We start from the raw sequence: 12,985 nt of genomic DNA, 5'->3' as shown, positions 1-12,985 counted from the left end.
CCGATTTAGTTCCCGACTTCATTGACCCATTCCCGACCTCGTACTCCTTCCGTACTGTGCTGGAGAATCAGCCTTGGTTTTTGTACTCAAGCCTCAATGAGAGACCTGAACCCAGGACTTGGTGCTTCTCACTGAGCCACAGCTGACCCGTACGGTAGACACTCAATACCAAGCCATGCCAACATACTTCTGAAACCTGGCCACACCGCTCTCCTCCTTATCCAACTGAGGTGGATGTGTGGTACAGGGAAACACTTGGCCAAAGTACCTCACCCTATCATTGATGTGTGTCCCATTGCTCCGGACTTGCGACAAAGTCTTGTGCCTTGGCTGCAAGTCATTTACATCCGACTTATCCACGCCAGCCTGCAGCTCAAACACCATCCAAGCTCTGACTGAAAGAAAACTGCTTCAGCAAAAAAACCTCAAAAGCTGATTTTGAGATCTCTCAAAATTCCACAGCACAATCCAGATCCTTCCGTGAAGCAACCAATTCATTCACAACATCGCTTTGTCACATGTGGGACTTTTAAACCAAGGGATATGGAGCAAAACGGGGAGAGGCAGTTGAGATCCACCACGGTGTAATGGGCTTCGAGGCTGAATGGCCTCCTCGTATTCCGATGATTGAGTAGCTCCCCAGCCCATTATCTTCAACAAACAGACACAGGGAGAATTTCAGTGAGTGAGACTTTGTAGGATGAGTGGGGTGGCACGGTGATACAGTTAGCACTGCTGCCTCACAGCGCCAGGGTTCGATTCCCAGCTTGGGTCACGATCTGTGCGGAATTTGCACAGTCTCCCCGTTTCTGCGTGGGTTTCCTCCGGGTGCTCCGATTTCCTCCCACAGTCCGAAAGACGTGCTGGTTAGGTGCTAAATTCGCCCTCAGTGTGCCCGAACAGGCGCCTGGGGGATTTTCACAGTAACTTCATTGCAGTGTTAATGCAAGCCTACTTGTGACACTAACAAATAAACTTCGACTTTGGCAGAATAAGCAAGATTGGTGACAGTTCCATTCTCACAGAGCTCTGAGCTCTCTCAAACAGAGAGGTCGGGTAGATAGAGTGAGGCCACAAGGGCACAGAGGTCCCACCCCCTCCAGTGCTGCCCCAAGTGGTTAGACATGGAAAGAGAACGGGGAAAGAACCCAGACACTTGCCTCTTCATTGCTGGTTGAATCTGCTGAGGAACAGGGTGTTCATTCACAGCGGTGATATCTCGGTCCTTGCTGTGCGGCACTCGAAGGGTTAAAAGAGACTGCGAGGTCAGTTTGCAGCCAAGCTCAGCATTCTGCGGTGTTGTGTTAGCTTGGAGGTGAACCCAGGGCATTTTCTCTCAGTCACCTTTGACCAAGATGAAAGGCCAAAGCAGGAAAGAAAATCCTTGCCGGGTAACCGTGCCCTGGTTGTGAGGGATGGTATAATGGCTTCCAGCTGCTGGGTGACAGGCTTCATCTGAACGTAAACACTATCTAATGGTTCAAGCAGATGTCAAAAGTGCAACTGTGAACCTTGGAAACACGAACCACATCGGGCCCTCCCAGTGGTAGCCATCTTAGCATGGCTTCATAGAAGCGAGGCCTTTCATCTCTCCCAGCCCTGTGGAAACGATCAGCTGCGCAGCTGGGCTCAGGTTTTTAACTGGAGAAGCAGAGTTGAAGCAAGCTCACATCATTATTCCTCTTCAAGAAGATTTTCATTCATTCGCGGGGCCTGGGTGTCGCTGGCTGGGCCAGCATTTATTGCCCATCTCGAGTTGCCCTTGGAGGGCAGTTGAGAGTCAACCACATTGTTGAAGCTATTTGATGGAGAGACTGGGGAGGAATCCCTTCAGTCAGTAGACTTGTTCAGGCAGAGAAAGCTGTCTGGTCCATTCAGTCTCCTCAGGTCAAAGTGGCCGCACAGTTGAAGCTTCAGGAGATGTTGAGAGAGCAGGGCAGTGGGATTTGTCATCGACTGGTTCTCAAAATGAGGCAGGTTTGACACAAAGGACAGTTTGGCATTGAAAATGTCCTTAAAAGAGCACAGGCCGCTTCCAGCAGGTCACTCATTATGTAGAGCACCGCAACAGGCCATTCGGCCCAGCTGGTCTGGACTGGTACGCATCCTTGTGTGAACCAGGTCAAACCGCTTACTTCCAATAGAGTCACGTCCAAGGAGAAAGCAGAGGCGATGACTCTTCAGAGGGCAGCCACTCGCTGTCAGGTCGGCCGCCACTCGCTGTCAGGCCGGCAGCCACTCGCTGTCAGGTCGGCAGCCACTCGCTGTCAGGTCGGCAGCCACTCGCTGTCAGGTCAGCAGCCACTCGCTGTCAGGTCGGCAGCCACTCGCTGTCAGGTCGGCAGCCACTCGCTGTCAGGTCAGCAGCCACTCGCTGTCAGGTCGGCAGCCACTCGCTGTCAGGCCGGCCGCCACTCGCTGTCAGGCCGGCCGCCACTCGCTGTCAGGCCGGCAGCCACTCGCTGTCAGGTCAGCAGCCACTCGCTGTCAGGCCGGCCGCCACTCGCTGTCAGGCCGGCCGCCACTCGCTGTCAGGTCGGCAGCCACTCGCTGTCAGGTCGGCAGCCACTCGCTGTCAGGTCGGCAGCCACTCGCTGTCAGGTCGGCCGCCACTCGCTGTCAGGTCAGCAGCCACTCGCTGTCAGGCCGGCCGCCACTCGCTGTCAGGCCGGCAGCCACTCGCTGTCAGGTCGGCAGCCACTCGCTGTCAGGCCGGCAGCCACTCGCTGTCAGGCCGGCAGCCACTCGCTGTCAGGTCGGCAGCCACTCGCTGTCAGGCCGGCCGCCACTCGCTGTCAGGTCGGCAGCCACTCGCTGTCAGGCCGGCAGCCACTCGCTGTCAGGCCGGCAGCCACTCGCTGTCAGGTCGGCAGCCACTCGCTGTCAGGTCGGCAGCCACTCGCTGTCAGGTCGGCAGCCACTCGCTGTCAGGTCGGCAGCCACTCGCTGTCAGGCCGGCCGCCACTCGCTGTCAGGCCGGCCGCCACTCGCTGTCAGGTCGGCAGCCACTCGCTGTCAGGTCGGCAGCCACTCGCTGTCAGGCCGGCCGCCACTCGCTGTCAGGTCGGCAGCCACTCGCTGTCAGGTCGGCAGCCACTCGCTGTCAGGTCGGCCGCCACTCGCTGTCAGGTCGGCAGCCACTCGCTGTCAGGTCGGCCGCCACTCGCTGTCAGGTCGGCCGCCACTCGCTGTCAGGTCGGCAGCCACTCGCTGTCAGGTCGGCAGCCACTCGCTGTCAGGTCGGCAGCCACTCGCTGTCAGGTCGGCAGCCACTCGCTGTCAGGTCGGCAGCCACTCGCTGTCAGGTCGGCAGCCACTCGCTGTAAGGTCAGCAGCCACTCGCTGTAAGGTCAGCAGCCACTCGCTGTCAGGTCGGCAGCCACTCGCTGTCAGGTCGGCAGCCACTCGCTGTCAGGTCAGCAGCCACTCGCTGTCAGGTCGGCCGCCACTCGCTGTCAGGTCGGCCGCCACTCGCTGTCAGGTCGGCCGCCACTCGCTGTCAGGTCGGCCGCCACTCGCTGTCAGGTCGGCCGCCACTCGCTGTCAGGTCGGCCGCCACTCGCTGTCATCTTCAGCTGTTATGGAGCCAACGCTCCTTCACACGGATTGAGGAAGCAACCTCTAAACACACCAAAACCTCAACCAGCCGTGTGATACCGCGAAGGATTGGCAACCACCAATAACCAGTAACGAAACAAAGTGTGTTGCGAATAAACTAGAAAGCGAGTGTACGAAATATGCCTCCGACTATCCCGACTCCAGCCTCAGGGCGACTGGGAAAGTCCGTGCTCAGCCCAAGGATTTGGCCCAATTGGTCAATCAGGTCACATCACTCCCCCGAAGATTCACCCCGGAAGGGGGCGCGCTACTACAGGCTGTCGCCAGGATCATTTACATCACCAGAAACAGAGATTTCTGACATCTTTCCCTGCACTTCCCAATATCAAATTTCTCCAAAATCATTTCAGAGAATCTTTACGATACAGGTGGTGGCTATTCAGCCCATCCAGTCTGAACCAGCTCCCTTGCCTTATCCCCCGAAACCGGCACAGACAGCAATTTAATAACTCCCTTCTGAATAACTCGATCGATCCTGCCTCCAGCACCCTCTCAGGAGGTTCCCTCCAGTCTCTGAGCACCCACTGGGTGAAAAGGCTTTCCCTCATTTATAATGCAGAAACAGGCCATTCGGCCCGACATGTCCCTGCCTGCCTTTCCGTTCTAACCACCCAGTGAGACTTGAAGCCCCCCCGCCCCCCCCAACAACAAAGCCTACTGTTCCCCTCTCCTTCTGATGTCTTGGATAACTGGAAGAGAACAGATTTTCTGGTTGCTGTTTGTGGGATCTTGCTGTGCATGAAGTGGGTGCTGTGTTTCCTTTATTGTAACAGTGATTGCACTCCACAAATACTGGATTGAGTGTAAAGTGCTTTGGGACGTCCCCAGGTTACGCACAAGGATACAGGTTCCACACTGCGTTGCCTTGCTCAGACTTGGTGTCCGGTATGGAGTTGGTTGGTTGGCTGGGAGACGGTTTCCTCTCCCTCTCCCTCCAGCCACACGGGGAATGAGACAGTCTGCTGCAGTCGATGCTCCTGCCCAGCCCAGCCTTCACTGGGTCTTTCCACGGCGGTGTCCACGGTGATCGATGATGACATTGTGGAGGCACCGCAGCAGAGGAATGTGTCCCGCACCGGATTACTTTCTCATTTGCTGTCCACCGCCAGCTGGCACGGTGGCGCAGTGGGTTAGCACTGCTGCCTCACAGCGCCAGGGACCCGGGTTCGATTCCCGGCCTCGGGTCACTGTCTGTGTGCGTGTGCTGCATGTTTCGCTGTGTGTGCGTGCGCGAGAGAATGTGTGTGTGTGTGTTTCTGTGTATGTGTGTGTGTGTGTGTGTGTGTGTATACATGTCTGTGTACATTCTCCCCGTGTCTGCGTGGGTTTCCTCCGGGTGCTCCGGTTTCCTCCCACACTCCAAAGATGTGCAGGTTAGGTGGATTAGCCATGCTAAATTTTCCAGGGGGGTGTCAGGGGGATTAGCAGCGTAAATACCCGGGGTTATGGAGATAGTGCCTGGGTGGGATTGTGGTCAGTGCAGGCTCGATGGGCCGAATGGCCTCCTCCTGCACCATAGGGTTTCTATGATTCTGGGGCAGTGGGCAGATTTGAGCAGCTCCACACAGACAGCAGGACTCTCAGTTGTACCGAGTGCAGGAGTGAAGCACAATTCTGGGTCTTCTGATGGCAGCTTTCAATCTGGGTACGGGGCACTGAGTGACACCAACATCAATACAACAGCATTGGGATCAGTCCCTCAATAAACCCCGGCCAAGGGTTCGGTGCTCCGCAAGGAGAGAGGGGACAGACTGTGACCATTACCAGCCTCACACCTGGTTAGAACACAACTGCTGCAACTGTCTGGGGATCCTGTGCGGGGCACATCAGTGAGAAAGCTGCACTCGGAGCTGAGGATCGCCTTCAGCAGCAGAGACACACACACAATGGAAACTGGGTGTCAACAGCATCCAGTTTCAATCAGTCCGAGGGAAAGCCTCTCCGGTGTCACTCAGGTATGCAGCCCTCTCTTCACTATGTCGGACTACTGTGTGTGTGTGTGCATCTAGTGTGTGTGTACGCACATGTGTGCGTGCATTGTGTGCACATGTGTGCACGCGTGTGCATCTAGTGTGTGTGCACATGTGTGCGCATCTAGTGTCTGTGTGTGCATGTGCGCGCACGTGTGTGCATCTAGTGTGTGTGTGTGCATGTGTGTGCGCGTGTGTATGTGTGCGCATACATGTGCATCTAGTGTGTGTGTGCATGTGTGCGTGTGCACACATGTGCATCTAGTGTGTGTGCATGTGTGCGCACACATGTGCATCTAGTGTGTGTGCATGTGTGCGCGTGTGCACACATGTGCATGTGTGTGCATGTGTGCGCACACGTGCATCTAGTGTGCGCGCGTGCGTGTGCATGCGTGTGTGTGCATCTAGTGTGTTTGTGTGTGTGCATCAAGTGTGTGTGCGCATGTGTGTGTGCATCTAGTGTCTGTTTGTGTTTGCATGTCTGTGTGCGTGAGAGAATCTGTGTGTGTGTTTCTCTGTGCCGGGGTGTTTGTGTCTGTGTGTTTTTGTGTGTGCGCGCGCGCGAGAGAGAATTTGCATGCTTGTTTGTGTTTCTGTGTGCGTGTTTGTGTGTGTGTTTCTCTGTGTGCATGAGAATCTGTGCGCGTGTCTGTGTGCATGTGCATGTCTGTGCGCAAGGGAATGTGTGTGTGTGTGCGCGCGCGCGCATGTGTGTTTCTGTGAGTGCACACGAGAGAATGTACGTGTGTGTCTATGTGTGTTGGGGGCGGGGGTGCAGTGGGGATGAGGGTGGGGGTGGGGAAGGAAACCAGGCATTCGGTCCGATCTGAGTAACATTTGCCCTGAAAATGAGCAGCAGATCAATTGCCCCTTCCCCGCCCCTACACAGGGTCTGGCTGACTGCAAGGTAGAGGCTCAGACCAGACAGGCAGCAGTCTGCGTCTCTCTCCATGGGACAGGGTGTTCCAGCAGCCACCCCATCACCCCCAATCTCCCCCCCCACCCCAGGACAGGACAATGGGCAAGGAAACAGCTTGTGTTTATAATGAGCTTCTCATCTTTCACAGCAACATGAGGAAAACTAAATCTGACACTGCTTGTGGCTTATTTTTGCTTCATTCTTTCATGGGTGGCTGGGTGGGTGTTACTGGCAAGGCCAGAATGTCTTACCCAGAATCTCCCTGAAATTGAGTGGCACAGAGGTTTACAGCATGGAAACAGGCCTTTCGGCCCCACTTGTCCATGCCGCCGCCCCTTTTTTTCTCACTACTAAGCTAGTCCCAATTGCCCGCATTTGGCCCGTATCCCTCTATACCCATCTTACCCTCTAAGAACTTTCTAAAAGGCAAAACTGTACCCGCCTCTACTACTATCTCTGGCAGCTTGTTCCAGACACTCACCACCCTCTGTGTGAAAAAATTGTCCCTTTTGTATCTCTCCCCTCTCACCTTAACCCTGTGCCCTCTAGTTTTAGACTCCCCTACCTTTGGGAAAAGATATTGACTATCTAGCTGATCTATGCCCCTCATTATTTTATAGACCTCTATAAGATCACCCCTCAGCCTCCTACGCTCCAGAGAAAAAAGTCCCAGTCTATCCAGCCTCTCCTTATAACCCAATCCATCAAGTCCTGGTAACATCCTAGTAAATCTTTTCTGCACTCTTTCTAGTTTAATAATATCCTTTCTACAATAGGGTGACTAGAACTGTACACAGTAAATTTCAGAGGAGCAGTTAAGAATGAACCACACCTGTGGTAAGCCAGATCAGGTAAGGATGGCCAATATCCTTCCCCAAAGGACATGGGTGAACCAGATGGGTTTTTACAACAATCAATGATTGTTGCCATGGCCACCAGTACTGAGATTAGCTTCATATTCCAGATTTTATGAATGTAATTTAAATTCCACCAGCTGCCGTGGTGGGATTTGAACCCATGTCCCCTCAGTCTCAGCCTGAACCTCTGGTTTCCTAGTCCAGTGACATTACCACTGTACCACCATCTCCCTGATGACTGCCCGATTCCCAGGAGAGGAATAAAATTCCCGTCATCCTTTCCCGGTGAAACCACCCACAAAGGATTGACAATTGGATTTGTGGAATGAAGGATGGAAATCCCAAAGATAACCCCAGCTACACATCAGTCACATCGAGAACCAGGCAAGATTCTTCCAGGGAATTCCAACCCAGTACCTCCATCAGAGGCATGATGGGCCGAATGGTCTCGTTCCCTGCTGCGTCGTTCTCGGAGCATCACATCATTATTGGGGGCAATACTTTCTCACCCGGCTTCCCTGCAATGAATGGACGTATTAACTGTCAGCTACGCCTCCTCCTGTTCACTGTATCGATTCCAGAGATGAGGGGTTTGTCGTATGAAGAGAGATTGAACAGCTTAGGCCGATACTCTCTGGAATTTAGAAGAATGAGGGGAGATCAGATTGAGGTATTCAAGGTGATAAAAGATGCGGATAAAGTAGACGTGGAGCGGATGCTTCCTCTTGTGGGGCATTCTAGGACGAGAGGTCATAGTCTTAGGATAAGAGGTAGCAAATTTAAAACAGAGTTGAGGAGAAACTACTTCTCCCAAAGAGTTGTGAATCTGTGGAATTCGCTTCCCCAAAGTGCGGCGGATGCTGGGGCAGTGAGTAAATTTGAGGAGGAGTTAGATAGATTTTTAATTGGTAATGGGTTGAAGGGTTATGGGGGGGGAAGGCAGGAAAATGGGGAGGAGGAGCATATCAGCCATGATCGAATGGCGGAGCGAACTCAATGGGCCGAATGGCCTAATTCTGCTCCTACATCTTATGAACAATGGACAGGATCCATGAGGCGGAGGGATGAAGGGAGTGAAGACAAACTGTCGACGCAGCCACAGATTTGAATCCGACGTCCGATACAGGGCAGAGAAGCAACAGAAGTGTCGACAGTGGTGTGGCAATGCAAGGCACAGCGTGAATATTTCAGTCGATCCAGCCTGACCGAGTGGAAGGCAGCAGAATTGGTGCGATTCAGAGGGGGGCTCGGTTAATGCTTATCCCCGCGGAGTGAAATATCCCCAGCCCGGCTCGCCATCTGTGCCAATGCTCCAAAACCGAGACATCGCCAACCCGCCTCCACCTTCAGCTGTTGACGTGGTGGGTCTGCTTCAGCGAGCGGCTCCCTTTCCACCCACTTCAACTTCCCCTGTGCACTTCGGAGCTTCAACTGCACCGGTTTCCACCTCCCCCCCGATCCAACTTGGTCCGCTGTCTTGGTCTGGTCGGCAAGGCTGCTTTGACATTGCCACTGTTGGCACCATTTGGGAATTGAGTCATTCTGACTGGAGTCGAAACAGGCCAGAGGCCAAAGGCACCTCGACCCTGGGTACTTTCGGTCACCTTGCAGCGTTACAGATCTCCCCATCATCCACTTACACAGCCTCCAAACCTTACCAACACTTAAAACCTGCTGCAGAGTTTTTAAAAAGATATATAAACTCCACAGTGCTCTGAATCACAGGGTCAAACCACAAAGCAGGCAGGCATACACACCATGAGCATGAAACAAAAGGAGTTCTTTAATTAAAGAGGCAGCTAAGCCTGTGCTAGAGGCACTGACACCTGATGCACAGCTCTTGACAGTCAGATACAATCTAACCGCTAACTTGCCTGGATTTGCCCGATTGAGAGTTGGGATTTGATTTCTGGATCCTCGGGCTTTTCACAAATTTGATCTCAGTTTGCACCTGGCTGCTCAGGTGCCCCTCCCCGTCTCTACAACCTCCCCAGGAATCGCCCAGGCCTTGTCCCTCCCTATCTCCTTCGAGATCTCTTCAGCCTTCACCCTCCATAACTCATTCACTTCCCCCTCGTCCCGATAACCCTCCGAGATCTCTGCAGCCCTCCAATTCTAATCACTCTACCATCGACGGCTGTGCCTTCAGCTCCCGATGCCCGACCATTGAGGGCTGATGATGTCCGTATCTCTGGAACGCCCTCAGTAAACATCTCTGGATCTTCCCACTCCTTTTAGACCCTTGTTAATACATATGGCCACGCTACGATCGTGATGAATGGCGGAGCAGGCTCGAAGGGCCAATGGCCTCCTCCTGCTCCGATCATCTATGTTTCTATATCTCTTCAACCAAGCTTTTGACCACCTGGCTAAGTGTCGCCTCGTGTGACAGGATTTGGTGGCTAAGATTCCTGTGAAGTGCCTGTTATATTAATCCAATATAGATCAGGATTCACCCACTCAACGGAAGCCCCGCTCCTTAAACTGGGCAAAATGAATAACTCTCATCGTTGACCTGAAGACTGATACGTCCGATGAGTTAACGGAGCTCGCTGGGATCGAACCACCCCTTTTATTGGGGAGATGCGGTGTAGAAATCCACCATTGCCAACTGAGATGTAGAGAAATATCTCGGAAATTCCCACCTCAGAAGGCTGTGGACGATGAGGTGATGAATGTATTCAGGAGATTGCTCAGATTTTGGACACTCAGGGAATTCAGTGACATGGGGACAGAATGGCAAAGTGCACTTCAGACAAAAGAATCAGCCATGATCCTGATTGAATATTGGAGCATGCGGTCTATTCCTGCTCCTAATTCTTGAAGCAAAGTTCATAGAATCTTGACAGTGGTGAAGGAGGCCATTCGGCCCGTCGAGTCTGCACCGACCACAATCCCACCCAGGCCCCATCCCCGTATCTCCACGTATTTACCCTGCTAATCCCCCTGACACTAGGGGGAAACTTAGCATGGCCAATCAACCCAACCAGCACATCTTTGGACTGTGGGAGGAAACCGGAACACCCGGAGGAAACCCACACAGACACGGGGAGAATGTGCAGACTCCACACAGACAGTGACCCAAGCCGGGAATCGAACCCGGGTCCCTGGCGCTGAGGCAGCAGTGCTAACCACTGGGCCACCCCAGCATATAATAATAATATTATCGAATGAAATTTTGCCCGTCGGTTTGTCAGACAGTTTGGGTGTTGGGATGACGATTTGACCGTACCTTGAAGCCACCGATCCGGTGATCCTGTTTGAAGTCTTTCCCATTCTTTAACCAGTGCAGGGAAGGGAGTGGATTCCCACTCGCTGGGCAGCGGAACTTTACTGTCTTCATGGCGGGCACAGCATGAAGCTTCTTCTCCATCTTCTCTGGCTGGGACCAGTACGGGGCACCTGTCAACACCAAGGAGACAAGTTATTCTTCCCACAGCTCAAATAGAAGCACGGGCATTCTACCCAATCGGCAAAACTCAAACTCAACCGAGTATAAAATAAATCTCCCCATTGTCATTGATGAATCATCACTTGCCTTATTCTTAATGTTTTATCCTCTGGTGCTCACAATGATGTGTTTTGGACAGGTTCCACTGATGTCACTCTACCAAGGCATGCATGACCATGGGGAGGCATTGCTTTAGAATGACAGACTGTGCACCAATTCGAGTGACACTTGACCAGAATTCACCAGTTGTCTGGGGATCTTTACACTCTCCAATTCTGTCCTCATTCCTCCACTGACTTTGCCCCATTATGGGCAGCTGCGTGGCTTCTAGGCTCTGCAATGCACCTCTTTCTCGCTTTCTTCTTTTCAGACTCTCTTTAGATCCTAGGTTCTTGGCCAGCTTTCTCATCATTGGCCCATACACCTCACTCTAGTAAAGCACCTTCTGACACATAGGAAGGTGTTAAATAAACACAAGCTGTATCAGTGGAGGGTGAGTGGGTACTTTTTGCCTGCCAGTAGCACCAACATTGACAGTTAGATCTTCCCTGGTGGCACCGTGGTTAGCACTGTTGCCTCACAGCACCAGGTACCCGGGTCTCTGTCTGTGCAGAGCCTACACATTCTCCCCGTGTCTGCGTGGGTTTCCTCCGGGTGCTCTGGTTTCCTCCCACACTCCAAAAGATATGCTGGTCAGGTGGATTGGGCAGGCTAAATTCTCCCGCATGTGTCAGGGGGATTAAATACGGGGATAGGGCCTGGGTGGGATTGTTGTCGATGGGCCGAATGGGCTCCTTCTGCACGGGAGGGGTTCTATGACTGTATGATCATTGCTTTGCCTGGCTTGTTTCATCCTGGAGCTGAGGAAGTGAACGCTGAAAAATGTCTTGTTCTTCAACCTGTGCTGTTCCCCCAGCCGTGCCTCAGACAGCAGTCAGACATTCCAGCCGCCTGTCTCACAGTGTCACATTCACAGTCAGCTCAAGGTAGGAGATTAACCTGACAGCAGCTCAGTTACAACTGCGATTGCAACTGATAGCCCACTCCTGAGAAGACGCTATGAGGCTTCCTGCCCCCCTATTCATCCCTTTCCAAATTCCACCAATTGGATTCAGTTTTCTGCCTTCATTAGAAACTGACGAGGGACCAGACAAAGATGGCCGGAACTCCATTTCGAGTTGTCAGTCAAAGCACCCCGCTTCATCTTTGCAGCTGTCATATTGAGCAGGTCGGCTCAGAAAGGGTCTTTTTAAACAATAAGGGATCAGATTACACTATCTGTCTGCTTTATTCCTCGCACTCAGCCCTGCAAACTGACAGCAAGACACAAAGTCAACTGCCTGGCCTCACTGAAACTTGTCCGAGTTTAACAACTGCAGGGAGTTGTTGGATTCTTGCCACTCCCTCCCACAAGGGTGGCATGGTGGCACAGCGATTAGCACTGCTGTCTCTCAACGCCAGGGACCTGGGTTCAATTCCCGGCTTGGGTCACTGTCTGTGTGGAGTCTGCACATTCTCCCCGTGTCTGTGTGGGTTTCCTCCGGGTGCTCCGGTTTCCTCCCACACTCCAAAGAGTGTGCAGGTTCGGTGGATTGGCCACACTAAATTGCCCCTTAGTGTCAGGGGGATTGGCAGGGTTATGGGGATAGAGCCTGTTTGGGATTGTGGTCAGTGCAGGCTTGATGGGCCAAAATGGCCTCTTTCTGCACTGAAGGGATCCTACGAGGTTGTATGGCCGTCACAACCGCGAGCGAGGTTTCCTCATTGCCACTGGCAATGGCCCAGCAGTTAAACTTGGGAGCAATCAGACACCCTGAATACCCCCCACCCACCATCCCAAATCGGAGGCAGGAGAAGGCCGCACCGTGGGGATGAGGTCACTGGATGGTTTTCCGACGGCAGCGTTTTGGGGGAAGGGAAGTTGAGCTGCTTTTTCCCCCACTGTTTCCCAATGGCCCAGAACTTCAGGCTGGGAATTGCAGACTTCTCCACAATTCACTCCCTGACAGATGGTGATGTCATGAGGCAGAACGTTCTGGAATCCAACAGAGGGTACAAAGGCATGCCTCAGACTCCAACAGGGCCGAGACCAATCCCTATGTCGCTCATTCTCCAGTTTTGGGGGTGGGTTTGACTGGTCGGTGATGCAGAGTTACGCCAACTGTCTGGG

The 12,985-nt window shown here is 53.1% G+C and overlaps 1 protein-coding gene across 2 annotated transcripts in view; it reads right to left on the bottom strand.

Moving 5' to 3' along the window:
• The window catches only part of LOC144510113 (fibroblast growth factor receptor 1-like), a 231,494-nt gene that overhangs the window by 53,680 nt on the left and 164,829 nt on the right, over positions 1-12,985 (bottom strand). For both annotated transcript variants that reach the window (XM_078239392.1, XM_078239393.1), the window contains exon 5: positions 10,597-10,766. In XM_078239392.1, coding sequence (XP_078095518.1) covers positions 10,597-10,766 — 170 coding nt within the window. The remainder of the gene's footprint in view (positions 1-10,596; positions 10,767-12,985) is intronic.

Source organism: Mustelus asterias, chromosome 22 (assembly GCF_964213995.1).
Source record: "Mustelus asterias chromosome 22, sMusAst1.hap1.1, whole genome shotgun sequence".
Classification (NCBI taxonomy): Eukaryota; Metazoa; Chordata; class Chondrichthyes; order Carcharhiniformes; family Triakidae; genus Mustelus; species Mustelus asterias.
Note: the sequence above shows the minus strand (reverse complement) of the source record. Positions and strands in the feature narration are given on the sequence as shown.